At 47.2% G+C, this 25,366-nt stretch overlaps 1 protein-coding gene across 1 annotated transcript in view; it reads right to left on the minus strand.

Annotated features, from left to right (window-relative positions):
• Window positions 1–9,622: 9,622 nt before the first annotated feature.
• Window positions 9,623–25,366, minus strand: part of Vdr (vitamin D receptor) — a 53,084-nt gene continuing 37,340 nt past the window's right edge. The window contains exons 5-10 of the mRNA XM_020171740.2: window positions 23,020–23,204; window positions 22,647–22,755; window positions 20,987–21,161; window positions 14,540–14,691; window positions 14,224–14,340; window positions 9,623–12,922 (exon numbers count right to left, since the gene is read on the minus strand). Of these exons, the coding sequence (XP_020027329.1) occupies window positions 12,663–12,922; window positions 14,224–14,340; window positions 14,540–14,691; window positions 20,987–21,161; window positions 22,647–22,755; window positions 23,020–23,204 (998 nt within the window). The 3' untranslated portion in view covers window positions 9,623–12,662. The remainder of the gene's footprint in view (window positions 12,923–14,223; window positions 14,341–14,539; window positions 14,692–20,986; window positions 21,162–22,646; window positions 22,756–23,019; window positions 23,205–25,366) is intronic.

The following is a 25,366-nucleotide window of genomic DNA, read 5'->3' on the forward strand; positions in this document are numbered from 1 at the left end:
ATGAAGGCTGAAACAAAGCCTGGTCTTTTTTTCTTTCTGTTTTTTTTTTTTGCAGTACTAGGGCTTGAACTCAGGGCCTACACCTTGAATCACTCCTCCAGCCCTTTTTTTTGGTGTTGGGTGTTTTGAGACAGGGTCTTGTGAACTATTTGACTGGGCGATCTTCAAACTCCGATCCTTCTGACCTCTGCCTCCTGAGCCTGGAGGGATAGGGCCGAGGGACTTCAGGAGCAGGCCATGGAGGAATGGTGTGCTTGTGCCTGTAGTAGTGGCCACAGTGAGGTTAGGGAATGGTTGGGGGTTCACCAAGTAGCTGAGGGGATATGAGGGCTGCCCTGCTTTGGGGGAAGGGCTGGTGGGCTGCGGTCAGCCACCTGCTGTCTCACATCATTCTGAAGGTGACACGAGATGTGAGTGGGCCATCATTTACACTGTCCCCCACAGGAACTCTACCTGGGCCCCCACCTACAGGCACCATCCGGCCTGGGCAGCCTTAGGCCCCACCCCTCCCTTCAACAACGACACACTGGGGCCTTGAAATAACACATCTTTATTTACGCCACCCTTTCCACATCATTTGCCTATGATTCATTTGTTGTTAAGAGGCATTAAAACCTCCAACCCCAGCTTCCAGGCACCTACCAGTCCCTGTCCCCTCTTCTTATGTCCCACGGCTTCCCTTCCCACGGTGCTTTGCAGCTCTCTACTTGCCCTATCTCAGCCTCTCTTCCTCCACAGTCCCCCTCAGCCTCCACAAGGCCTCGACTGGGGGCTGGGGCTGGTCCAGGTTACTTTACCCACTTCCCTAGCCCAGACCCTTACCCAAGAAAGCTGTGCTGGGAAGGCCTCATGCAAACAGGAAGCCCTGGAAAAAGGAAGAAACTTTTCTTTGCCTAGAAACAGGAAGCTGCAGAACCCCCAGCCCCAGAGGTTGTACCTTTCTGAGACCCCCCCACCCCCTCACTTCTTCAGGGTGGATTTTCCTCATACCTTAAGGCCTGGTCCCAGGTTCCTCCCCATCACTGTTTCCGACTGGCCCCAAGTATATAGTTTCCATCGTGTGTGTGTGTGTGTGTGTGTGTGTGTGTGTGTGTGTGCTGCGCACGTGTGCTGGGTGTAGGAAAGGTTGTCTTTCATACTCTCGTACCCCAGTAGGGTCCCCCAAGACCTTCTAGGTGCATTAGGAAGCTAGGAGGTGGGGGAGACAGGGGAGGAAGAGGTGAGGGGTGAGGAGGGGCTGCTGAAGGGGGGGTCGGTTGAGGGGAGCCTCTGTGGTTGGGTTATCAGATGTGGGAGCCAGGTGTGCAGCTCTGGGGCTCTGGGGTGGGGGAAGAGCATCCTGAGAGAGAAGGAGACAGACACTACAGAAGCAGCCTGGAGGCCAGCAGAGAGGCAGACACACCAGGATCAAAGTGGGAGAGAAGTCAACTTGAGAAGAGTGCCATCTTCCTATCAGAGGCACCCTATCCCCCTGCTCATGCCTGTTTCTGTGTCCCCCAGCTTCTGGAATGTTCCTGCCCCTCAGCTCCATCACTCCCAGAGAGACAGGCAGCCTCCTCTCAACATGTGTGGCAGAAGGAGGGGTGCCATGGGGCAGTGGGGACAGGGTTGAGCCTTATCCCTGAATCAGAGCAGTTGGAGACAGTTGCGGGTCTGTAATCTCGGTTGGGGGTTGATGGGTGGAGAAGGCTTTGCAGGAGGAGATAGTGGGGCTGAGATAATGGTGGCCCAGGGTCAGACACCCTTAGCTGGCTCTCTACCATCAGGTCCTCTTGCCTCCACAGAAAGTGACCCCCTCCACAGCCCTGGAACTAGAGGAATGAGGAGGATTGGTGACACATGGAACAGTACCCTGTATTCCCCAGCCTCCAAGCCTGTTGGGGGGCCAACTTGGCCCTTACAAGAGAAATCTACCTGTGAGTTCTAACTCTTACCTCCTCCAACCCCGGCTTGGGTGAATGTATGTTGGGAGGAGCTTGTCTGTAAAGAAGAACACATCTGGGTAGAAGTGAGGATTCCCAGAGGATAATGAAAATACAATAATAAAGGCTAATATTTATCAAACATTTAATGACTAGACACAATTCTCAACACTATTCATTTAGTCCTCACCTTTGAAGAAAGTACCATTATTCTCTTACTTTGCAGATGAGAGTCACAGAGAGGCTACACGGAATGCAGGTAAAAGCCAGATCCTGCTCCTGCTGGACACTGTTTCTGTTGCCATAACTGCCACCTGATCCTGCCAGGCAATGTGTAACCAGTCCTCCTTTGGGTTATCTTTTCAAGGACTCTACCTTGCCATTCATGGATGAGGAATGGAGGCCCAGAGAGCTCAAATCATTTTCCCCAAGGTTACCTGGCCAGTGAGACACTTCCAGAATTCAGAATAACCTATTCTTGAAGCTCATGCCCTCATTCACTAATTGGCTACTTCACTCAAGCCTGGAGAGGCAGGTGGAGATGGAGGTGGTGGAGCATGAAACTCAGTCTTCTTTATATACTTCACAAAGGAGAAGGAGTTGTGGCTGACATTTGCTGAGTGAATGAACAAACACCCAAACCAAAAAACACTGAACAGTCACCTTCTAGGGCAAAGGATTGCAGAAGCCACTGATATCCTTCCTACCACCGTCCCCATCCATTCCTCTACCACCTCAAGTCCTTCCTGTAAACACAGAAGGCAGGGAGCCCCTTGGGGTGGGGTTCCTATCAGGGAGGAAGTGGAGCTGGCTTCTCCTCCATCCTCTTTATCACTTCTCCCCCATCCTCTCTTTATCACCAAGAGCTGCTTCATAATCCATCCTCTTGCTCCCCTGGGGCTTCTGGGTGGGAGAGGGTAAGAAATTGCAATCAGTGGAATGGCAGTGGGCTAAGCAGAGGAAACAGGAAGTACGCTAGGCGCCCTTCCCTGGCATTCTTGCCTGCAGCCAGGCCAAGCCTTTTCTGATAGCCTATGATCAAGATAACTTGATTTATCTGGCCATCCTGGAAGGCAGTGGGAGAAATGAGAGCCAGGTGCTGACCAAGTTGGGACACCTGCCCTTGCCTCAGCCCAAAAGGCACAGGTGTTCACAGGATGTCTGCAGGAGTTTTAATTAGATGGGTTTGGGTCAGGGTGGCAGTGGCCTTTGCAGAGGCCCAGTAAGATTCTGAGTACAAGTGAAGAGGGCAGAGGGGAGGTCACTGAAGCGGAAATAAAGAGTGTCACACTCTTTATTGTTTGACTTCTCCATTCCCCACCAAGGTCAAGATGCCTAGGATAAGTTCTGCTCTCTACCTCCAGGACTGACTGGAACTTCTCCCAGTTTTCCTTTTTATAGCAACCAAGACCTAGCAGTCAATGCCTTTCTTCCAAGTCCAGCTCAGATGAAATTTCCAGAACAATGTGACTTGGAATTTAATACAGGATTTGCTCCTTCTTGCATTCTCTACATCTGATAACCATGCATCCCTGACCCCAGGGTCAGATTTGGTCTAATTTTACAGGAATCTGTTCAGACTTGGGGTGCAACTATTGGGTGCTGAGAGCATTGTTCCCCACATTCCAAGTCCTTTTAATTATTCCTTCACCTGAGACACAATCTCTCATTATCTACCTCCTTTCCTTCCTTACTAGTGGGGTCTTCTACATGGAACTAGAGTTTCTGGTTAATACACTAAGGTTGATCTGTAGGGGACTTAGCTTTGGCTCTGTCTCCATGAATTCTAAACATAGCCTGCAGATCTAAGTTTTGCAAGATGCAAAGCCAGGAGGGATGGTGAGAATACTGCATGACAAAAATGAGGATTCAAAAGATTTGAACAGGCTAAGGTGGGATAAAGCAAATCAGATAAATATGAATAGGGATAAGTGCTAACTTCTGCATATTGGTTAAAAAACAAATGGTCACGTGCAGAATGAGGGAGATGTGGCAGACTCTTTAGGGAGATGGAGGGCGTAGCTCCAGTGGTAGATCATCTACCTAGCAAGCTTGAGGCCCTGAGTTCAAAACCCCAGTACCACCTCCCCCACAAAAATGTGTAATCTAGGGAGAGGGAGTTATCATGTGGGTTCTGAAGTCACATGGACTTAGCGTTTTAGTTTCCAAAGTTCAAGGGAAAGGGATTATATTTGCATAGTCTGTTTGCATTTCATTTTCCAGCAGGGACCCCAATAGAACTTTTTTTAACATAACATTTATTTTGAAGACCAGATCTTTCAGATTTCAACAGAAGTTGGCATAACATTGTGTCATATTCATTCATCCATCCATGTGTTCAGTGCTCAGCTGTATCTATGGAATCCCTACTTTGTTCCAGTCTGGTAAACAGAAATTTAAAATACACAAGGAACTTGTTCCTATAATAGAAGCAAATGAGGCAAATAGGTAGTATGGGATGGTGAAGGTCAGGGGAGAATTTGTGAAAGACATGCAATAAAAGCTGGGAATTTAAGAAGCAGTAGGAGCTTATCTGTGATAAGGAACAAAATGAACATTTTGGGCTAAGGAAATAGAGCAGAAAGTTATAGAGTGTCGGTCTTAAAGTGTAGATCCCTAAGACCCTTTCAAGGGGTCTGCAAAATCAAAGCTATATGTAACTCTTTTCAGAATAATATCAAGATGGCATGGTGGTGCATACCTGTAATCCCAGCTACTTAGAAGATGGAGATCGGGAGGATCTCAGTTCAAGGCCAGTCCAGGCAACAATATATCCAGGCTCCATCTCAACCAATAAGCATGCCTGTTTATAATCGTAGCTATGAGGGAGGCAAAGGTAGGAGGCTTGTAGCCTAAGGCTGACCTGGAACAAAAACATGAGACCCTATTTGAAAAAAACTAATGCCAAAAAGGGCTGGAGAGGGGGGCGTGGCTCAAGTGGTAGAACACCTACTTAGCAAGCTTCAGGCCCTGAGTTCAAACTCCAGTACTAAAAAGATAATGACAATAAAACTAAGAGATCGTTTACCTTTAAAAAAAAAATCTCTTACGTGTACAGTGGAGTTTTCAGAAGGGCCCCAGAATGACAGGTAGGCTGAATGTGGAACCTGATATTCCTGATATTCCTATCATTCTCTGATATAAGAATCTACTTGCCTTCTATTAAGCTAGCCAGTAAAGAGGTTTGCAAAATAATATCCTGTTGCCATTAAATTGGTTATGCTTTGGAGAAGAAATTTCATTAAGAAAATTTTAAGCTCCCGATGTAGCTCAGTGGTAGAGTACTTGCCTAGCATGCACAAGGCCCTGAGTTCAATTCCCAGCACCACCAAAAAAATATTAAAAAAAAACTGTGTTCATGTTTACTTCTAAAAGATTATTGTTGTTTAAAGATTTAATAAATACATTTTTAAATATTTCTCAGTTTTGATTTCTTACATGGTAAATATTGCTACAAATAGCCTACATAAACAAAAGTTCTTTGAGGTTCTTATTTTTAAGAGAGTAAAGGGGTCTCTAGAGGCATGCCCTGAGACACAGGTTCAGAGAGCTGGAGTAGCTGGGCACAGCAGTGGCTTGAGTTTCATCTGGAACACTGAAACAGGGCCCTGGAGAGCTCATAGTAGGATTATTCTGCACCAAAGGAGCAGGACTCTGCTAAATGCTGGGGTAAGTGAATAGAAATCATGACCCAACAAATAGGCAGAGCAAACACGATGCTTGAAATATGTAGGGATCTTCTTTTCTCTCGGCATGAGTGACTCCTTACCTACATTTTTCTTTTTTTGGGGGGTGTTAAGTTGGCAAAAGAAGAACATAATTGAAAGAAGCTGGGGACAGTAGTAACTACAGTCTCTTGGGTTTCAGTTTATCTTTCTAACTTTCCACCTCTCTCCCATACTTTTCTCTCCAGGTGAAGTAGGTTCAGCTGGGGCCAATTTGGCTCAATAAGTGGTGCGCCTGCCCCCTGGTGGCCAGATGATCCAATGACACCTTCCCCCAACTCCAGTTGATACTCATGGAGCTGGAGTCCTTAGTCACAGAAACTGAGATCTAGAGGAGGGGCCAAGGACAACAATCTGGGGACGGTCCAGAGGATCCAACATGGTTCAGTGGCCCAAGCATAGGAGCAATGCCACCTTATGAATGAAAATTTATTCAACCATCCCTCCACCCTGTTACCCAATAATGATGCTGACCAGCCTGATTGATAGCTACGTGCCAGGTACCATGATAAATTCTTTACATAGGTGACAGCATGACAACAGCAACCATACAAGATAGCCACTAATGTTGTTATTGTATAGAGGAAGAAACCGAGGCTCAAAAGCATTAAGTAACTTGCCCAATGTCATACAAGTAGCAAGTGGCAGAGTCAAAACTGGGACACAGCAGTTTGCACTGTTAACTGTTATGTTTCATGGCATCTACTGGATCTACCTAGTAATGGTCTGCTTGTGGGTCTTTCTTCTCCCACTTGACTGTCTTTCCTGAGGGCAGTGATGGTGATTCGTCGCTCTAACCCAGCACTGGAGTGTCTATGCTTAGAAACAGGAGGAATACACAATCCTGCCGGACCTCAGTGAGAACCTGAGGCCTCTGTACTCCCAGCATCAGTGGTGCTCAGAGGGTCCAGGCATAAAATCTCAGCTTTGGCTGAGGTGCAAGTGTCAGATAGATATTCCCATTGCTGTGACGCCAGAGGTGGCTTGGGAAGCCAGAGAGAAGGTTTCTTATTTAGGTTGCTAGTGTGAGAAAACATGAACAGGCTCTCTCAGTAGCAGGGGGCACAGAGCCTTGCTGGATAGATGAGCACCACTCCAGCATGGTGAGAGTGGGGAGTAGGCTGAAGGAAACAGGCCAATTAGCTGAAACCTGTCCCTGTATCGTAATAGCACCCCCTAGTGGTGAAGCTCAAGATGATCGCCTCTGGGTGCGTTTGGGGGATTAGGGGACAGATAACGGTTCATAGCTGGGGGAGGCTGAGAATACTCCCCTTGAGGGAGGTAGTTCCTGGAACTATTGGTGCCCCTCTCCCCAGAGCCACTAGGAATCGCCTGGAACACTTCTGGCTTCTCCTGAAGCCAGAACGGCCCACTACAAAAGATCTTACCTGGTACACAAAATGTAAAGAAACACTTTACTCCTAGTGGCCCTTGGCTGAAACAAAGGTCCTAGCAAAGGATCATGTCAAGATCACGTCTAGGGACAACTTGCATCCAATGACTGTTGATGTAGAAGTAGAAAACCCTGGCTTCCTCACCTCAACTACAGTCAATCCAAAGGTCCATCGGATCCATGGTTCCCCTTAAGGGGTGATGGAGACCTTTGCTGAGACTGCCTTTCATTCCAGCTTCTCTCTCTGCCTGTTCCTGCTTCCTTTCTTCTTCCACTCAAGCTGACGATGTTGACCTCTCTCCAATAAACTTCCTGCACTTCAAGAAGTAGACATTTCCGGGTCTACTTCTACTTGCAACACTATTTAGTACATCACACATGCCTTATATGAACACAGATATTCTCCCTGTCTGGAGCAGTGAGATCCCAGAATCCCACTGCCAGCCAGCAGCTGGTGTATTTCTTGGTGGCTCAGAGCACAGAGTCCTCAGTAGCCCCAGAGTCTCCTTGTCCACCATGAGGACTATATTGGACGTCAGTGTCCTGAGGGATCTCCTTGGTCCATCGGAGATGCCAGATAGCACTAATGCTCCTTGTAGCCTGCAGGGGCCATGGGTTAGGCAGACAGACCTTGTGCTGCACAGGTGGCCTCCAAGGAATCCCAGTGGAAGCTTAGAGAAACTGACCAGAGGATTTTGCTTGTCCCCACGGCTAAAGGAGCTCATATTTCCTGGTATGAAGATGACCCATTTTATACCACATGAGACTCTCAGCCTCTGAACCTGATGACCTATGACGCATTTTCCCTTTATGTCTCTTTTGAGAAGCAGTCCTGTTCATAAAAGTCCCAGAGTGGCAACCTGACAAAGGGGAAGATATTCCCTATGTACCTTCCATGTGATATCAATCAGTGGCTGTTTTGCCTAACATATCAGCAGAAGCATTTGGGAGAAGAATCCTTAGGTAGTCATCCACAACTGGGACCAGATTAGAATGCATGGTGTAGACCAGTATTGTCCAACAGAACTTTCTGCAATGGTGAAAATCTTCTGTATCAGCATTGTCCCTTATAGTGTCTTCGAGGCTATTGAGCACTGAAAGTGTGGCTTGTGTAGCTGAGAAGCTTAATGTCTTCTTTAGTTTTAATTAATTTAAATTTAAATAGTTACATGTAGCCAATGGTATTTTATTGAGCAGTGGAGGAGTACAGCCAAAGCTTGGAGTGTGAAAACCCAAAAGCACTTTATCCTAATTATAAGATTTTCTTGGGACACATTTTTCTCAGCTTATCTGGAAAAGTTGATTATAACACATAGCCTTGGGGATATTTATGTTCCCCTAGATCATCTATAAAAACACTAAATGGGCTTCATGTGGTAGTTCAGGCCTGTAATTCCAGCTACTAGGGAGGCAGAGATCAGGAGGATCACAGTTCGAGGCCAGCCCAGGGTGGGTGGGAGGAGTTATTGAGACTCTGTCTCAAAAAACCAATCCAGGCATGGTGGCACACAGCTGCAATCCCAGCTATGCGGAAGGCATAGGTAGAAGGGTCAAGGTCAGAGGCTGCCTGGGTAAATAGTGTAAGACACTATGGAAAAAACAACTAAAGCAAAAAGGGCTGGGGGTGTGGCTTCAGGTGGAAGAGCATCTGCCTAGCAAGTTTGAGGTACTGAGTTCAACCCCAGTACCAAAACAACAACAACAACAACAAAACCCAGTAAGATTCTCTTAACAGTTTCTCAAGTCACACTTCACCAGCCAGAGATATGCCCATTTATGCAGCTGCTGACTTCCTGTCACTTAGTCCATTCATTTTCCATGACAAAACAGCCCTCAAGCCCTATCTCCAATTCCTCTACTCATCTCACTGTGATACATTTTAGCCTGTGGCTTGAAATTTTTCCCAATGTTTCTGAAAATTAAAGTAAATCACATTCACATGTTCCCAGGCCGACTTACCCTGAATAAAGATGTTGGTTGGGCCTAATTACTCCATTTACAGATTGCTATCTCCTTGGTTTTGGTTCTTTCGGCTGTGTTTAGTGATGTTAGCCTTCATCATGAACCCCATTTCCTTGGAGAGGGGGTGCATGGGATCTCACTTCTTTGAATCCCTGGCATTCCTATTTACACACAGGAGTCATTTGCAATCCCTCAGTCACTGGCACAGCAACCACCTCTAATGCAAGCCACATTTTAGCCGATAGTTTCCTGGTTTCGTTCTTGCTCTTTTCAGGTGTCATACCTGATTGGGCCTGACACATTTGATCAAATACTTCTTGCACCTAGAGCACTCTTTGATTCAGCACCTCCAATGTCCCCATCTTGGAGGCCATTTAGGAATGGGAACCTCCCTTATATCCTCTTTAGAGAGTACTAGCAAGACTGTTATTTGTCAGATCCCTCAGCTCAGTAGGAAGCAGTATAATGTTGCATTTAATGAATGGCCTCTGGAGCTGGCTGCCAAGGTTCCAAATCCCACCTCTCTCAATGCCAGTGTCACTTGGGGCAAGTCATTTCCTCTGCCAAATGGGGGCAGTAACAGCCCATCTCCCATAGGGTCCTTACAAGGATAAAGCAAGTTACTTTTCATAAAGCGTTTATTTACAGCAGTGTTTGCCACAAAGTAAGTGCTATGTAAAGATGAGCCATTTTTATTACCATAAGCAAAGCTTTTTTTTTTTCATTGGTTTATTTGACAAGCTCCTAGCAAACTTTTTTTCTCTCTGGAAATCACCCAGGAGGCACTCTTAAAGCCTTCTGCTGCTGCTTGATGTCTTGCTTTCACCAAAATTGTAGTACATCCCCCCCCACTTCTCTGTTGGCCTCACTTACACTACCCTACTTGCTTTCAGTTAGCCAACAGGAGGATTTTCCTATCTCTGAGAATTTTGTTTCCCATTTTGGTGCATACTTCCCTTCATTTCCAATAACATATTCTAAAAGTTTTAGATTTATAATATACCTGCCTTCACGCTCCCATTCTAAAATAGACTAAATGATATCATTTGCTCCCATTAAGCCCCCCTGTAACCTCATTTGTCCCACTTTTCTTTTCCTCTCTGCTCCTAGACTTCTTTTTGAGTGTGGCCTGGCTGGTTGTGGGTCCCTGGGCTGAGTAACTGATGTTTTTTGGGGTCCAGCCTAGTTCACTGGAGAGGGCAGAGCCAGAGGGAGGGCTGGGAAGGAGGAGACGTTACAAAGACCAATGCACTTTACTGATAAAGCAACAGCATGGCAGGTGTGTGTGTGTGTGTGTGTGTGTGTGTGTGTGTGTGAGAGAGAGAGAGAGAGATTCACATTGAGACAGAAGCAATGTCTCCTTCCTTCTTCTGAGGGTTACAACTCAGGGAAGGAAAGAAAGGGTCCCTGTCTAACATCCAGGGCTTCCCCAGTGGACTGGGTCAGCTGCCAGGGGAATGGGAAATTGGGTCTGAGCTCAAGCAAGGTTTAATAAAAGGGACACTGGATGTGAGTCCAAATTCTACTTAGGTCCTGGTACTGCCTCTAACTAGTTACATGAGTTTGGGCAAGCCACACCCTCCTCTAAGTGTTAGTTTTCTTTAATAAGGCAGTTGAATTAGTTTAGCAATTTTCAAGTTTTCCTCCCACTGAATAGCAAGCCAGATCAATGTTATCTGCAGCCAAAATCAAAGATCTTTCTCTTGACCTTTCTATAATAACAGTAATCATTAACGTACAGTATTTTCACAATAACTTTTTCCCCCATAAATAGCTCTGAATTAGCAGTACCTGCTCCTCTCAACATTAGAACACAGTACAAATGGGTCTGATTCTGAAAACAACTCATAGCTAATATATTTGAAATGAAGTCATGTGTGTGCTATTCTGTAACATGGGATGTGGTGTCCAGATGGTTTTCCACCTGAAGAATTCTGGGAAGCATGGGGCCAAGTGGATACTGACAGCTCTTGCAGTGTTGAGTCTGGTTTCTCCTGTGGTTTTCAGGAAACAAAAGATGTAGATAGAGGGGCACATCTTCTGGGGGTTTGGGAGACCATGTTCCTGCTTGTTGTATGCACCCTATTGATGCTTTTAATGTGGCTGTGTTCCCCCAAATCAAGCAGTTATCTTGAGGACCCTCCCTAGGAGAACCTCTTCTGTGCATCCACACACACACCTGCAACCCACATTCAGCAAGAAGCTTAACTGGGATGAACAGCTGAGGGTCCCCTCTGAGCTGGGCTGCTACAGAGGAGGAAATGGAGTTTGAAGTTATGGATTCTCTTCCCTGCCAGCCTCATCAGCCCCTTTAGCTTTTGGGTAGTGTAGTGAGAATCAAAAGGGGACCAGCCCCACATCATTCCACCCCCCTCCCCACTCTGTCCAGCCCCCAGAGACCTCCACCCTCCTCCCCCACCCATTGAGGTACAGCCTGGTTCTATGTCTGAACAGAAGGCTTGGACCCACACCAAATTCTCCATCTTCCTTGCCAGATAGAGAAGATGTGGCCCCATAGGTAAGCAAGAGGGAGGCGCACTACTGCTCCGTATTGGAGAGGTAGGGACTGAGCTGACTTCTGGGCCACCCTTGGCGATCAGAGATGAAGTCTCCTGGGGGTGCCAAGGTAGGAGGGCCCACTCTCCTGGTGGGAGGAAAGGCACTGATAGGGCAAGAAGTGAGGACAGGGTGGGGATTTTCTGCAACCTGGGGGTATCTCAGCCCTGCCATGTGGACAGCTGGGAGGAGAACTTCCCTTCTACCCACCCCTTAGATTCAGGTGGAGAAGACTTGGGCTTCCTGGCAGGGATGGCCTGGGACCACCACCCACTGCCCTTCTGGGAGGCTGGCTTTATTTTTTCTCCATTGCCTGGACCCTGGGTTCCACCCTCCTGGGGCCTCTCATGCAGGCTGTGGGTCAGTGGCTCCAGCGATAGGGAGGAAGCCCATCGTACCAGAGCCACTACCCATGAGAGGATCACCGTGGCAAAGGGATGAAGATGGGACTAGGTCAGGGGGTGGGCAAGGAGGAAGTAATGACCCTAGTCATCTTGTGTTTGGTTATTCTTGGCAGTCAGTGTCCTAAGCAGACCAGGAGTGGGAAGGCAGAGGGAGAAGGCCCCATCATGGCACACTGCCCTGGGATAGAACAACACATTCTGGTGACACAAGAGATGGGGTAGAGCGGAGACTGGGGGCCAGTTATGTATCCTCGGTGGTCAGGGGAAGAGGAATCCCACCAGGCTCTGAACGGATGAGCCTGAAGTGGGGGGAGGTACAGGTATCTCTGTCCCTGAGAAATGGGCACATCTTTACTGTCCACCTTTCCTTGGCACCAGCAGATCCATTTAGGGAGTGATGGGGTATCCTGGGGTGAGGCCCTGTCTCCAGCCTCCAGCCTCTGTCCTCACTTGAGTTTGTCAAATAAACAACAACTTCTCATGACTGAGATCTCAAGGGGATATGGGCTAGCCCGTGGCCTGAAGGAAAGGGGGAACAGGTATTAGGCTGGACAGGAGAAAGGATGGACCAGGTAGAAAGGATGATGGCAGAGAACTCCAGAAGGGGTGGGAGGTACCTCTGGGCTACAGCCAGCTTAGGACCTGGGCACAGGGCTAGGGAAGAGCAGCCCCTCCCAGGTGTCACTGCAGGCTGCCTTAGTCAGGAGATCTCATTGCCAAACACCTCCAGCACAAGGGGTGTGAGCTTCATGCTGCTTTCAGGCTGGAAGGAGAGGCAGCGGTACTGCTTAGAGTGCTCCTCGTTGAGGCTCCGCAGGTCAGCCAGCTTCTGGATCATCTTAGCATAGAGCAGGTGGCTACCCGGGGGTGGGTGGCGGCAGCGGATGTAGGTCTGCAGTGTGTTAGACAGGCGGTCCTGGATGGCCTCAATCAGCTTTCGGTCCTGCACCCCAGGTCGGTCTGTGGCATAAAGGGCAGGAGGAGAAGACACAGGGGCTCTGAACTGTGTCCTTACTACTACTCTTACTACCACCCCAAACACACACCCCACCTCAATACCCGCAGGCCAGAGACCATTTGACTGCTGACCTAGGACATCACCATTCTGCCTACAACTCCTCAGCATCTTCCCACTGCACTTAGGACCAAGTCCTTTCATAGGCCCATCTGACCCTTTTCCCTCCTCACCTTGTTCCCTCTGTCTCTATATTCTTTCCTTGCCTCCATATCCTGATATGCCACTCTCTGGCCTCTGAGTTGTTTCCTCTGATTGGAACTCAGTAATTTGGCATTTGCATGACTGATTGGTCCTTTGGGTAAGAGCTCAAAAGCCTTTCCTGAAGGAAGCCATTCCTGCCATCCTCCACCTCCATGCCCCAGATTACCTCAGGCTCCCTCTGCTGCCATACCCTCCTACGGTATCACACACCCCCTTACTTTCAAAACTCTCATCGTGTTAGGAATTAGTTCCTAAATATCATTTGTTTAATGTCTCCCCTAAGCTTCATGGGGAAGAAGTCTGTGTCCTGCAGGCTGCTGAATCCCTATACCTAACACAGTACCTAGTACCTAGCAGGTGCCCAGTAAGTCATTGCTGATTGTATTAATGAGAGGATAAATGCCAGCCAAGCAGGGGGAGGGGAGCCCATGTCCATGCCTTAGGTCTTCATTGCAGGAAGGCAGTCCTGGGCAGAGACCATTAGCTTGTCCCCTGAACAAAGTCTGGGTTGAGGCAGGGCTGTCCTCCTTTGGGCTTCATCACCAATATGACATCCTCATGACCACAAGAACTTCCTCCTCAGCCTTTGCTCCTTCTTCCCATCCCAAACGAATAGAAGGGGTCAAGGGTCACAGTAGTCTGCCTCCAAAGTGGTCAGGTAAACCATCTGGGCAGAACCACCTGTCCTTCCCCAGGGCTTTGCACCCTGCCTTGAGGGACCTCAAGTGACAGGAAAGTTCAGACCAGTTCACACAAGAACATAGCCTGAGTACTGGGAATGCCCGAGGAACCCCCATTATCTGGTTCCTCAGAATCCCATGAACCACCTGCAATCTCTGTAAAGCAAAACCAAGGGCAGCGAGAGGCCCAGTGTCCATGCACCACATGGGCCGTGCAAACCCCACACAGCTGGCATTTCCTTATTTGTTTCTCTTTTGTTTACTTCTCCTGCCAGGTTGCCATGCTGGTTCTCAGCAAATCTGTGTTCTTCACACTCCCCCACCTCCCAGGCCCCTGAGTTCCTCACTGCCAGGCTCCATACCTGGGGAGACGATGCAGATAGCCATAAGCAGAACATGTTCCTCCTCATGTAAGTTCAACTTCTTCAGTCCCACCTGGAACTTGATGAGGGGCTCAATCAGCTCCGGGGTGTGCCCAGCTGTGGGAGAGAATAGCCAGGTGTTGTGGGTACAGCTGAGAAGCCACCCATCCTTCCCTTTCTAGCCCTGGCTGAGCCTGACCCTTGCTCTTCTTTCCCTGTTGCCCCCTTCTCTGTGTCTGATTGGGATTCAAGTCTCCAGGCTGGATGGAGTCTGAGTCTGGGAGCTGGAAGAGGTGGAGGTGGAGTCCAGACACACCTTTGGCCACATCGTTGATGTCATACTTGTAGTCCTGGGTGCCACAGTCCCAGGTCATATCATCCATGCTGAAGGACTGGTTGGAGCGTAACATGATAACCTCAATAGCGCTTGACTTCAGCAGCACAATCTGGTCGTCAGAGGTGAGATCCCTGTGGAGAGGGGATGGGAGTCAAGACTCTCAAATCACACAATCTGTTAGTGTTTTGACAGCTATACAGCTGCCAGGTGACCAGCATGTGGCTGGGTTCTCCATCAAGGAGTTCACAACCTGGTTGGAAAGGAAATGAATGTTCATCGAAGGAGAACAGCTCAACTCTGATTGTGTGCCAAGGTGAGAATTGAAGTAGCTCAGATTCTAAGACAAGGGAAACCCTGTGACTGAGCAGTCAGAGTTGTTAGGGACAGGAAGAGAGAACCCGAAGAAGCTCCCTGTGTTGCAGCATGAATAAGTGGTCTGCAAATGGTATGTCCAGAGTTGTCTTCAATACCTCCCATGATTCCTTATCCTCTCCCTCCTCCTGGCCACTGCTCTTCAGTAGTAAGCTCAGTCAACTCTGTCTCCAGGACTTTTCCCAAGCCCTTGGCCTCATTCCTGCTCTCACCAGAGCTGCTCCAGTTCAGAGCTCCCTCGTCCTGGAATGAAGTCTCTCAGGCCTCTCATTCATCTTTCCTATCGCTGCTACAGGTCAATGTCACTCTTGTGCCTAGAAATCCTCACAAACTCTTACACACCCCAGGTCAAACCCATATCCAACCTGTCTTTCCAGCCCTGCTTCTCATCACAAACTCTACCGATCCTCCATTCTAGCAGCACTGGACGATCTGCATCCAGATACTGGACGCTCTCACCATCATGTCTTTGACCATGGTTCACCTCCAGCCAGGAACACCCTTCCAATGCTCCAACTCATTTTTTCGATCCTGAATCCAATGTGTTCTCCCTCCAATAGTCTTCAGCAGAATAAAAGCCACTGCTTTATGACCCACTGTACATTCCTCGTGCTTTTGTTTTGCCTTTCTTCCTTTTCCCCTTCAGCTCTGTCCTTCATATGCTTGTCTCTGGCTCTTTGTATTTTTTTTTTTTTTTTGAGACAGGATCTCATGATGTAACTCAGGCTGGTCTAGAACTCAAGATTCTCCTGCCTCTGCATCTGGAGTATTGGGATTACAGGTGAGAGCCACTACTTCTGGTTCTTATTTGTGAGAAGGCCACTTCTTTTTGTCGTTTGTTGTTCATGCATAAAGCATATCTGTATTCATGCACATGAATCATTATGCCTTTTAAAAGACAAGACCAGAATCACCTCCCTTATAAATTTTTGCAGTTTACTTTTTTACCTGGCCCTTCTTCGTGCTGGATCTTTTTCCCTTGAGATTCTTTAGGGATGTACTCAGGGTCCTACTCAGCAGCTGGAGAGCTGTGGGCAAGCTGCTGTGCCTCAGTTACCTTGTTTGTACGGTGGGAATAATAACCACCCCCTCCCCAGGTTGGTGTCATGGTTGAACCAGACCCTGCCATGAAGTTCCCAGCACCACCCAGGCACAGTGCAAGTGCTTGTAATTGCTGTGGTTCCTTCAGGAAGTCACTCATTTCTTGTCAAGATCCTGTTTGGGCTGCTTTACCACTAACACGTGACCCAGATCACTGGCAGTGGGAGTCAGCTCCTTGCCTATGGCTGTTTCATGGTTTCTTTTGTCTGGGAGCTTAGACCACACCCTGCCTCAAACCCACTGCCTGCTGTGCCTCCAAGCCTAGGAGGTCTCTGGAGTCCAATGCATTTCTCAGAGATTACTTGTTCCAACACCAAGTAATCCAACACCACCTCTTAATTACCTTACTGTTGCCCATTCACTGATCATTAAGTTCTGAGTACAAGAGGATCAATAAACATGTGTGTTGATGTGTCTAGAAGCCAAGGACTATTCCACTATTCTGAGTCATGAGCTGGGCTTGTCTGAACAGTGGCAAGGGAAAAGTGGGGTTCATAGGTGAGTTTGCTTCCAACTTTTCTTCCTTGCTTGTTTAGTTCCTCCAGATATCCTGTGCATAGACCCTCATCCTCTCTGTGGGTGCACTTTGGTATAAAAACTAACTGATGGGAGACCTGTATCAGCTGGTGATAGATGATGGGGGATGACAAGGTTTGCACGGTTAGGATGGCAAGTAAAGGAGTTATATTAAAAACCCCCAAAGTGCTAGAGTTGGGAGGCCCCTCTTAGAGACTATATGGCCAATTTCTCCTCAACATGCTTGGCAGATGGCTCTTAAACAGCCTCTGCAGGATTCCGTTGGCTTCTGGACCCAGCTATGAGGTTGTTAGGCAGCTCATGCGTTCAAGGCTTCCTTTGAGCTACAATCCCTGTGATGATCTGTTCACTCATTACTTGTAGTTTTTGTACTCTAAGGCACACAGAGCCAGACTTCTCCGTTATCCACGAGCTCTCCCTTTACCCATGGCTAATGAGTTTTCTAAGACAGGCTGACAACATAGCATCTAAACATCTCATCATCCTCATCACTGTTCTCGAGATGCCTGAGCCACACCTAAAAAATAAAAACAAACATACCTCCATTTGGTTTTTAACTCATTATTTAAATAGAATATATTCATTATTAAATCTTGGGAAAATACAGAACAATATAAAAGCAAATAAAAATTGCTTAGACCCACAGTTAACATTTTGGTACATTTCCTTCCTAACTTTTTTCTATGCAAATATACATTGTAATATGCTATGATATATTATAATATGGCATATATTATATTATTATTTACTATACATATTGCAGTTATTATATATAACATAATATATTGTATATAATTTTTAAAAGCATATTGGAGTTCATACTAATTTTGTATCCCATTTCCTGTATCACTAAGAATTCTTTAGCCCAGTTCTTAGTGGGTTGCATGTTTCATCGTATCAGTATACTAAAAGTTGTTTAATCAGTCTCTCATTTACTTATTTTGGGACATTTTGGTTACTTCTTAATTTCTGCATTCTAGGTAATTTTGTGAGGAATACCTTTGTTCAATGCCTCACTCAGAATGGATGGCCATGGTGAGTAATCATCCCCTCGGTGCATGGTTAGAGAGACTTCAGAAACAGGATCACTGTTTACCGTGACCCAGACATGCCACTACTATGAAGCAAACCTACAATGACCCTACATTACAGCACAGCTGGGAAATGCAGGGACTTTCTAAGTGAGGTTCACAACCAGAACTGAGGCTGAACTGGGAATGGTGGTGGCTGGGAGTAGCTGTGGGCTAAGGGAGAAATCGGTAAGAGGGCAGTTCTGCTACCACCAGCACCAGCCTGGCCGTGTGCCTCCTCACATGTCACTTCACAGCTGTGGCCACTTCTGGGTACCCAAGCTATGCCCTGGAATTGTGCTGCTGTCTTGCCTTTCCCTCTCGAATGGGTAGAGGGCCACCCCTCCTCGCCTGTGTTCCCATGGTACTTGCAGCAGTTTCTAGCACACCTCTTATCTCTTTGCTACCATTGTTTACAGGTCTATCTCTTCCATCAGACTCTGAATCCCTAGAGGCCAGGCTGCATCCTAGTCAACTTCTCTCCCTCAGTTTATATAAAAAAGCTGCTTGCTGGCTGGATGAATAAATGAATGTGCAGGAAAGGCATAGGACAAAAGAAGCACCATGACCCCCAGGACTTTGACTCAGGAAGAGTCCCTGGAAATGGAAGTGGCAGTGAGACTGAAGGCATTTGGCCCTTAGAGCTGGGTTCCAGCTGGCATGGCTTGGTCCCTTGCACCTCACTTGGCAGTACGGCCTGGAGTGCTCAGGCCTCACATCTACCCATAGCTGTTCCTGATGATTTTAGAAGCCACTATGATGTTACTTCCTCCATTCATTTCTTTCACAGCACTAACAAGGAGGGAGGTTTGTGGGTAAGCCTGAGAGGATGAAGGATGGGAGGTAGGAGGAGGGAGCAGGGCCAAGGCTTCACTGCAAGTGCTGTTCACACCCAGAACAGCCCATCCCCACACCCCATGTTGGTTCCATGCCTGCTGGAGTGTCATCCCATCCCCCCTCCTGTCACCCACACTGATGTCTCATTCTGCCTTCCCCACACCTGCTGCTCTCGCCTACAGGCAGCAAGATCAAAACCACTAGGGACACAGCTACTGTTCTTCCACTTCTTGGGAAAACAGAACTCCTTAGTGTGGAAACTGGGAGAACCAGAGAGCTATTAGGCTGACTCCCATCCAGGTCAGCATCCCTTCCATCTGGTCACAGAGTGCCACATCAATGGATCCCCTCCACCATCCCCCAGAGCTCTTGCCAACGCCTGCTCCATTTTTATTAGAAAACAATCAAAGATGTCTCAGGTCATGCTGAAGAGAGAAAGAAGCCATTCCAAGAACATCCAGGATCAGTTTAATCCAGTTTGCATCAATGGACAGGCAGCTCTAGTACCTGCTTACATTACCTCATTTTGGCCTTGACTGCAGGGCTAGACAAGCAAGCCTGCAGTAATGAGGCTTGAAAGGAGGGGTTGGGGATTTAGCTCAGTGGAAGAGCGCTTGCCTGGCAAGTGTAAGGCCCTGAGTTCGGTCCCCAGCACCGAAAAAAAAAAAAAAAAAAAAAAAAAAAAAAAAAATGAGGCTTGAAAGGAAAGGATGGGGAAGATTTTAGTTCAGTGTTGGGAGAGAAACTGAGGGGCGGGTAAGGGATAGGGAACAAGGGCAGGGGAGAAAAAAATTGGAGGCTGGACTATGTGCAGTGTTGGGATGATTGGTTTAATGAGGAACTGTCTTTTTCGGACAGTTTTCCCATGTGTGCAACACTCACCACCATTTACATGTGAGAGAGGTTCAGGGACCACCTGTTCAACTCCCCACTAGAGCAAGGAAGGATGAATCTTGTGTAGATGAGGACTGGTCCTGAGAATTAGGATGGAAGCCATGTGCTATTATATAGACTTCGGCACCTTGGAGTGTTTTTTTCTCTAGCTATCTACATAAAACAAGATTTTGAAAGGCATGGAGTTTGCAAACAGTAACCCGAAGCTTGAAGGAGGGAGTTGGAACTTGTGCTCAATAGAATGTGTTGTCAGTTCCAAGGCAATGTGCTGGAGGGAAAAACCAGGCCAGCTGCACCCTGGGCTCACTGAAGACTTGGGTACTTGTTCCTGCCTGACTGAAAGTTTGATTCAGTAATAGGGTCTCAACACCGTGTGTTCACATTAATTCCAGGAAAAGAGCATTGGAGAGTTTCTGGTAGTTGGATTAGTGAGAGGCACAAAATAACAAGGAAGAAACAAACCGGAAAGTGCTGAATTCATCTTTGTGAATTACCATCATTTAGGGGGCAATGTGATAATTTAAACAATAACTAACTGATTACTTCCCTACACAGGGAAGAGAGGTCCACAAAAACAATAAGTGATACCTCTTCTTAGTTTCCAGCTAGAATTGGCCAAGCTCAAATCATTTTCCAGCTCTCAGGATCCCAACACTGAACTTGAACATTGGTATCTAGGAAGCATTCTGCTATTTCTGTTATAGCTACAACTATTGATACTACTCGAAATGAAAATGTTATTGCTTGATATGAAATTATTACTTTCTATTTCTCAACCACAATCTGTCCAATGAACTTTTGAAAAGAATTAGGATAGGAATATATATAAATATAGATGTAACCATTTCCCAACATATCTACTAGAAGCAAAACACTCTAGCATTTTAAGAATATTTAACATTGTAGGAATGTTCAAATATAAGAATTATGCATCCATTATTATGAAGACAATAAAACATTGAAATGAAGGGGTAAAATTTTTATAAATGAATGTACAGAAGGATGTCTATTCCAGTATGGCTCCTTGTATCTATTTTGGCAATAAAGGTACAGTATGATTAGAAAATGGTGTTTTAATACAAATTTGGGTGAAGGATCACCAGGTCATGTATGTCAACAAATGAGCCTTCCTCTCTCTAGGATTCCTGTTTTATTTCCCAAATCTACATGCCCTACCCTATCTTTTCTCTTCTTTATCTCTTCATCCTGGTCTCAGAATTGGGTGTGAAGGAACATTATAGATTGAATGGAAGGAATAGTACAAGGATTAGAAGAGTCAAGCCAGCTAGAGTGGACTAGACAGGGAACTGAGAGATCTAGGCCTTGCTCTGACATAAGAAAGGGATCCTGGCTGGCTATCAAAGCTCTCTGGGCTTTCATCTCATCATCCAGAAAGTATGGGATGGACAGCTCTCCTGGGCTGGCTCCCAGAGTGATGCTAGACAGGCCACATGTCCTAAAGTACAGAATCCCTGGGGCCTCCCCTAGGGATTCTGATTTAGGAGGTCTGGGTCTTTGTTTTGGGGAAGCAGAGGATTAGTGTGACCCTCAAGTCTTCTTCTAGCTCAATCAATGATTCTTTGACTGCTCCCCAGATGTTACAGAAGTTTCTTACTTGAATCCTGGGATCATCTTGGCAAAGCCAATGACCTTTTGGATGCTGTAACTGACCAGGTCAGCCAGGTGGGGCAGCATGGAGAGCTGGGATAGATCCAGAGTCAGAGAAGAAGGATCATCTGGATCTTCTTCGTTTAGATCCAGGTTGGAGAAGCTAGGTGATTCCATCATATCTAGGGAAGATGAAGAAAGGGAAGGAACTATTTAAGGATTCTCAGGCCAAAATACAAACAAAAGGGTTTGGGGCATGGTTCAAGTGATAGAGCTCTTGCCTAGCATGCTCACGGCCCTGGGTACAAACCCCAGGAACCCTCCCCCCAATCCCCACGCACACACACAAAGATGAGGAAGACACACATCACAGTATTAGTAATAGTTTTCTTTGAGTGGTAGGATTAAAGATTATATATGTAATGAAATTTATATTTATAGATATACATAAATTTTAGCTTCTATTTTCTAAATAACAATCATGAATATGTATTGCTTTTGTATAGTAATTTCTTAAATTACAAATTTTAACTTGCCTGAATTTTTAAACAAATATATGCTATATTAAGCATACCATTGGTGGGATGAGCACCACAGATCAGTTAACCTATGAAGGGTACAAAAACTCCTACAGGACATGGAGTGATTATTAAAAGCTGAAGTACTGACCAATGTATAGCTTAGACAGATTGGTCTTCACAGGTACAAATGAATGTGCCATCAAGTGAAAAGCAGAATTAACATGTGGGGGTGAGGTGAGGGCTAGTCAGTCCATGCAGTGATCCGTGCTTCTTTTTAGCACTTGACTACCTCCCTCTGTCACCTCTGGGTGGGAGACCCTATAGACAGCCATAAGTGCTATCTATATCCACTTGTTACTGGGACTTTTTCTACTTATTCTGGATCCATGCACAGATGCATCACAGAGTCTGGAAGTACCATATCTGAGGGCTATGGTTGTCCAGCGGGGAGAGAACATGTCCATCCTCACCATCCTACAGACCTTAAGTGGAGGACACCAGGTTTCAGTGAGACGTAGAGAGTGAGAGCAAGGGGAGGATGAGGCAGAATGATGAAGATGAAGGCATAAAAGGGCCATAAGAAGAAAAGCACAATGCCTTTCAGACCCTCAACTGAGCTGGAGGTGGCGGGTTGTCCAGGACCACAGTAGTCCTCAGGCTCAGGCAATGGAACCCAAATGTTTGCTCTGCTTTTCTTTTTTTTTTTTTGTTGGCACTGAGGTTTAAACTCAGGGCCTCATGTTTGCTAGTCAGGCACTATATCAGCTGAGCCACTCCGCCAGCCCTCCAAACATTTTCTCTGCCACTCCAATTCCACCTTTCAAAGAGCCCATGATCAAAACATCATGTAAAAGAATCAGGTCACCCTCAGAGAAGAAGGCACTAGCAGAGTCTGGCTTAGAGGATGAGCTTGGGCTCAGGGGGCACAGATGGAACCCCATTTTAGCCTCTTCCCATCATGGGCCCTGAGCAAGAAAAGCCTTCTTATGTGACTGGGGGGGCCTGTTGTGTGGACACTTGGGGCCCACACTATACAACTGCTGTTCACATTAGGGAGCTTTCTGATGCCTTCATTCCACAGTCCAAGAGCAGATTGGGTGGGATCCCTTCCCTGCTTACTTGGTGGTAGCAGGAAGCCCTGCTTACCTAGAGAGGTGGTGTAGAGATCTAAGCCGGAGGAGGAGGGGTCCCCGGAGACGCTGTGTGTGGGCCTTGGAGGATGGCTTCTTCTACTCTCATCCACACGAATGGGAATCTGGAAGGGAAAGATGGGGTCTCAGAGGCTCCTGTTTTGGAGTCACCTTTCTGCCTTGGTCCTCAGCTCTGATGACAAGTCTTCAAGGAAGATCTACAGATTGGGGAAGCCTTCCAATGCTAGGAGGAGCAGAGTAGCCTCTGTCCCTTCCCTGGTTCTGTGCCCGAAGTTACCTGGCCCGTCATGCCTGTTCCCAGAGCCCATGCTACATCTGTGATTCTCCACTGGCTCCGCTCATCCTCCCTGGCCAGCGAGCAGACATACCCGGAACTGGGTGAAATCAGCATAGGTGGGGTCATAGGTTTTGTGGTGGGCATCCAGCAGGATGGCTATGATGTGCTGCTGCTCCTCGGACAGCTTGGGCCGCAGACTGTCTTTTAAAGCCTCCTCCTCCTTCCGCTTCAGGATCATCTCTCGCTTACGCTGCACCTCCTCATCTGTCAGGATGACTGTGATGGGCAGAAAGGGGAGTCAGAAGGGTCAGCCCATAGTTCTTTCCAAAACCTTCCACCAGTATTGAAAGAACAGCATGGGAGGACTGGTTGTCTCTTCACATGCTGGGGGTCCCTGCTGCTGTGAGGGCTGCAGTGCCAAAATATGGAGGAAATCTGGGTTTTCTATGATGAAAAGCAGGTGTAAACAAGAGAAAGAAAGAATTTGAGTGGTGTCACGACCTGGCAGTAGAGAGTCTGGATTCTCAAGAACAAGTTGCAGGGTTTTGAGGAAACTGTTCACTCTTTGGGCTTTTATTTTCTCATTTATAAAAGGAGAGTTTGGATCATATAATCTCCTGTAAGATCTCTTTCTTTCATTTTTGTTTTTTTGTTTGTTTTTGGTGGGACAGAGGTTTGAACTCAGGGCTTCATGCTTGCAAAGCAGGCACTCTACCACTTGAGCCACACCTTTAGTCCATTTTGTTCTGGCTATTTTGGAGATGGGGGGGTCTTGAGAACTCTTTGCCTGGGATGTCCTTGAATCGAAATCCTCCTGATCTCAGTCTCTCAAGTAGCTAGGATTATATGCATGAGCCACTGGCACCTGGCTTAAGGTCTCTTGTTCCTTCCCCCATAAAGAATGCATGAGTGTGCATGCACGCATGTGTGTGTGTATATGTATGTGGGGGGGGGTACAACACTTATCTCAAAGGACCACCTCCTTTGAGAACTGGATGTACATCTCTCACAGCTAAATGTTAGTCCCTATCTCCATCCCCTACTATGGTCCATGATTCTGAAGGAGACATCAAGGTGAAGTGAGGGAGAGAGTAACTGCGTGAACACTCAGCATTGGAAGCTAGGAGATGCAGAGAAGACCCCTGTATGTGGCCAATCCCATGTCCAAATTTCTCAACATGAAGTGCATCCATCTGGTCTACTCTGAAAGAGTAGAAAGATTTGCCTCTTTTGTTCTCTCCAAAACAACCCTCTTCCAGCTTGTCTAGTCTTTAAATTTCTGCTCAAGGAAGGTTTTGAGTCCTCCTGGAGTTCCTGAAGTCTGGCGCCACATAGCTCTAAAGTGGGGTACTCTTTCCAAGTTGCTAGTGGGTGATGGAACACAGGAGACCATCTGCCACCTACAGGGGCTCCTGTGGTGGTATCTGCTGCACTGTGCTGGGCAGCTGCCCAGGAGGGCGGAGCTGGAGCAGGGATGCCTGGCATAGCAGCCGGGCAAACAGACCTCCTGGCCAGGGCTTGCAGAGCCTGATGACAGGAGTGGGCACTGGGGCCCTTGGCCTGTACCTACTTGCTGTGTGCTGGAGCTGCCAGGGCATCTGCCCACAGCACTGAGGAGTTTCACAAGAGCAGGGAAAGGAACCACAACCCGAATGGGTGGCTTCCAGGCTTCAAGAAAAGCCCATTGGCCCAGGCCCCTTGGGGAGGGGGGCACTAGAAAAGCTGGTGGGGGATGAAGAAGAGCATATGGTGGGTGAGTATAGACACTCTGCTACAGACATAGCAGGAAAAGGAAGCCTATGGCAAAAGATGAAGCATTCTCTACACAGCCAAAAAGTCATACCAAGAGGAGGGCTAAGATTAGGTCACGCCCATGACTGATTCACTGTCCTGAAGAGCTGCCAACTCTCCTCCCACAGAGGGTTTCTGCTCAGATCCTAAGAGGTCAAGCAGGGTTGGGGAGAAAGTTGTAGAGAATGTCCCAGGGAAAGTCAGGGGGAAAGGCCCTGGCCTGGGGAAGCCAAGATTAGCTGTCTGGTCTTTCCTGTTGTTCATTTGAGGGGTGGGCAGAGTTGATGATAAGATTGGAGCGAGGGAAGCCAGGCTCTGCTGTTATATTGTGGATGTCCACAGGCATGCTTCTGAGCTTTGCTGACATTGGTAGCTGTCCTATGATTCTCCTGCTATTCTCCTGCTTAGAAACATTTCCTGGCTCCTTACTGCTTACCATGTCCAGACCAAAGTCAAGGTTCTCCATGGTTTACCTTCTTCCTAACTTTCCAACCTCATTTCCCAACATCTTGGACACGGTTCTGCTCCAGGCATGTTGGCATCACTGACCTGTGAACACAACCTGCTCATACTTGCCACCACATTTCCATTTATGGTGAATTCCTGTAAAAGGTGACTTCCCTCTCCAACGGCTGTGCAAGTTCTAG

This window comes from Castor canadensis, chromosome 8 (genome assembly GCF_047511655.1).
Source record: "Castor canadensis chromosome 8, mCasCan1.hap1v2, whole genome shotgun sequence".
NCBI classification, from domain to species: Eukaryota; Metazoa; Chordata; class Mammalia; order Rodentia; family Castoridae; genus Castor; species Castor canadensis.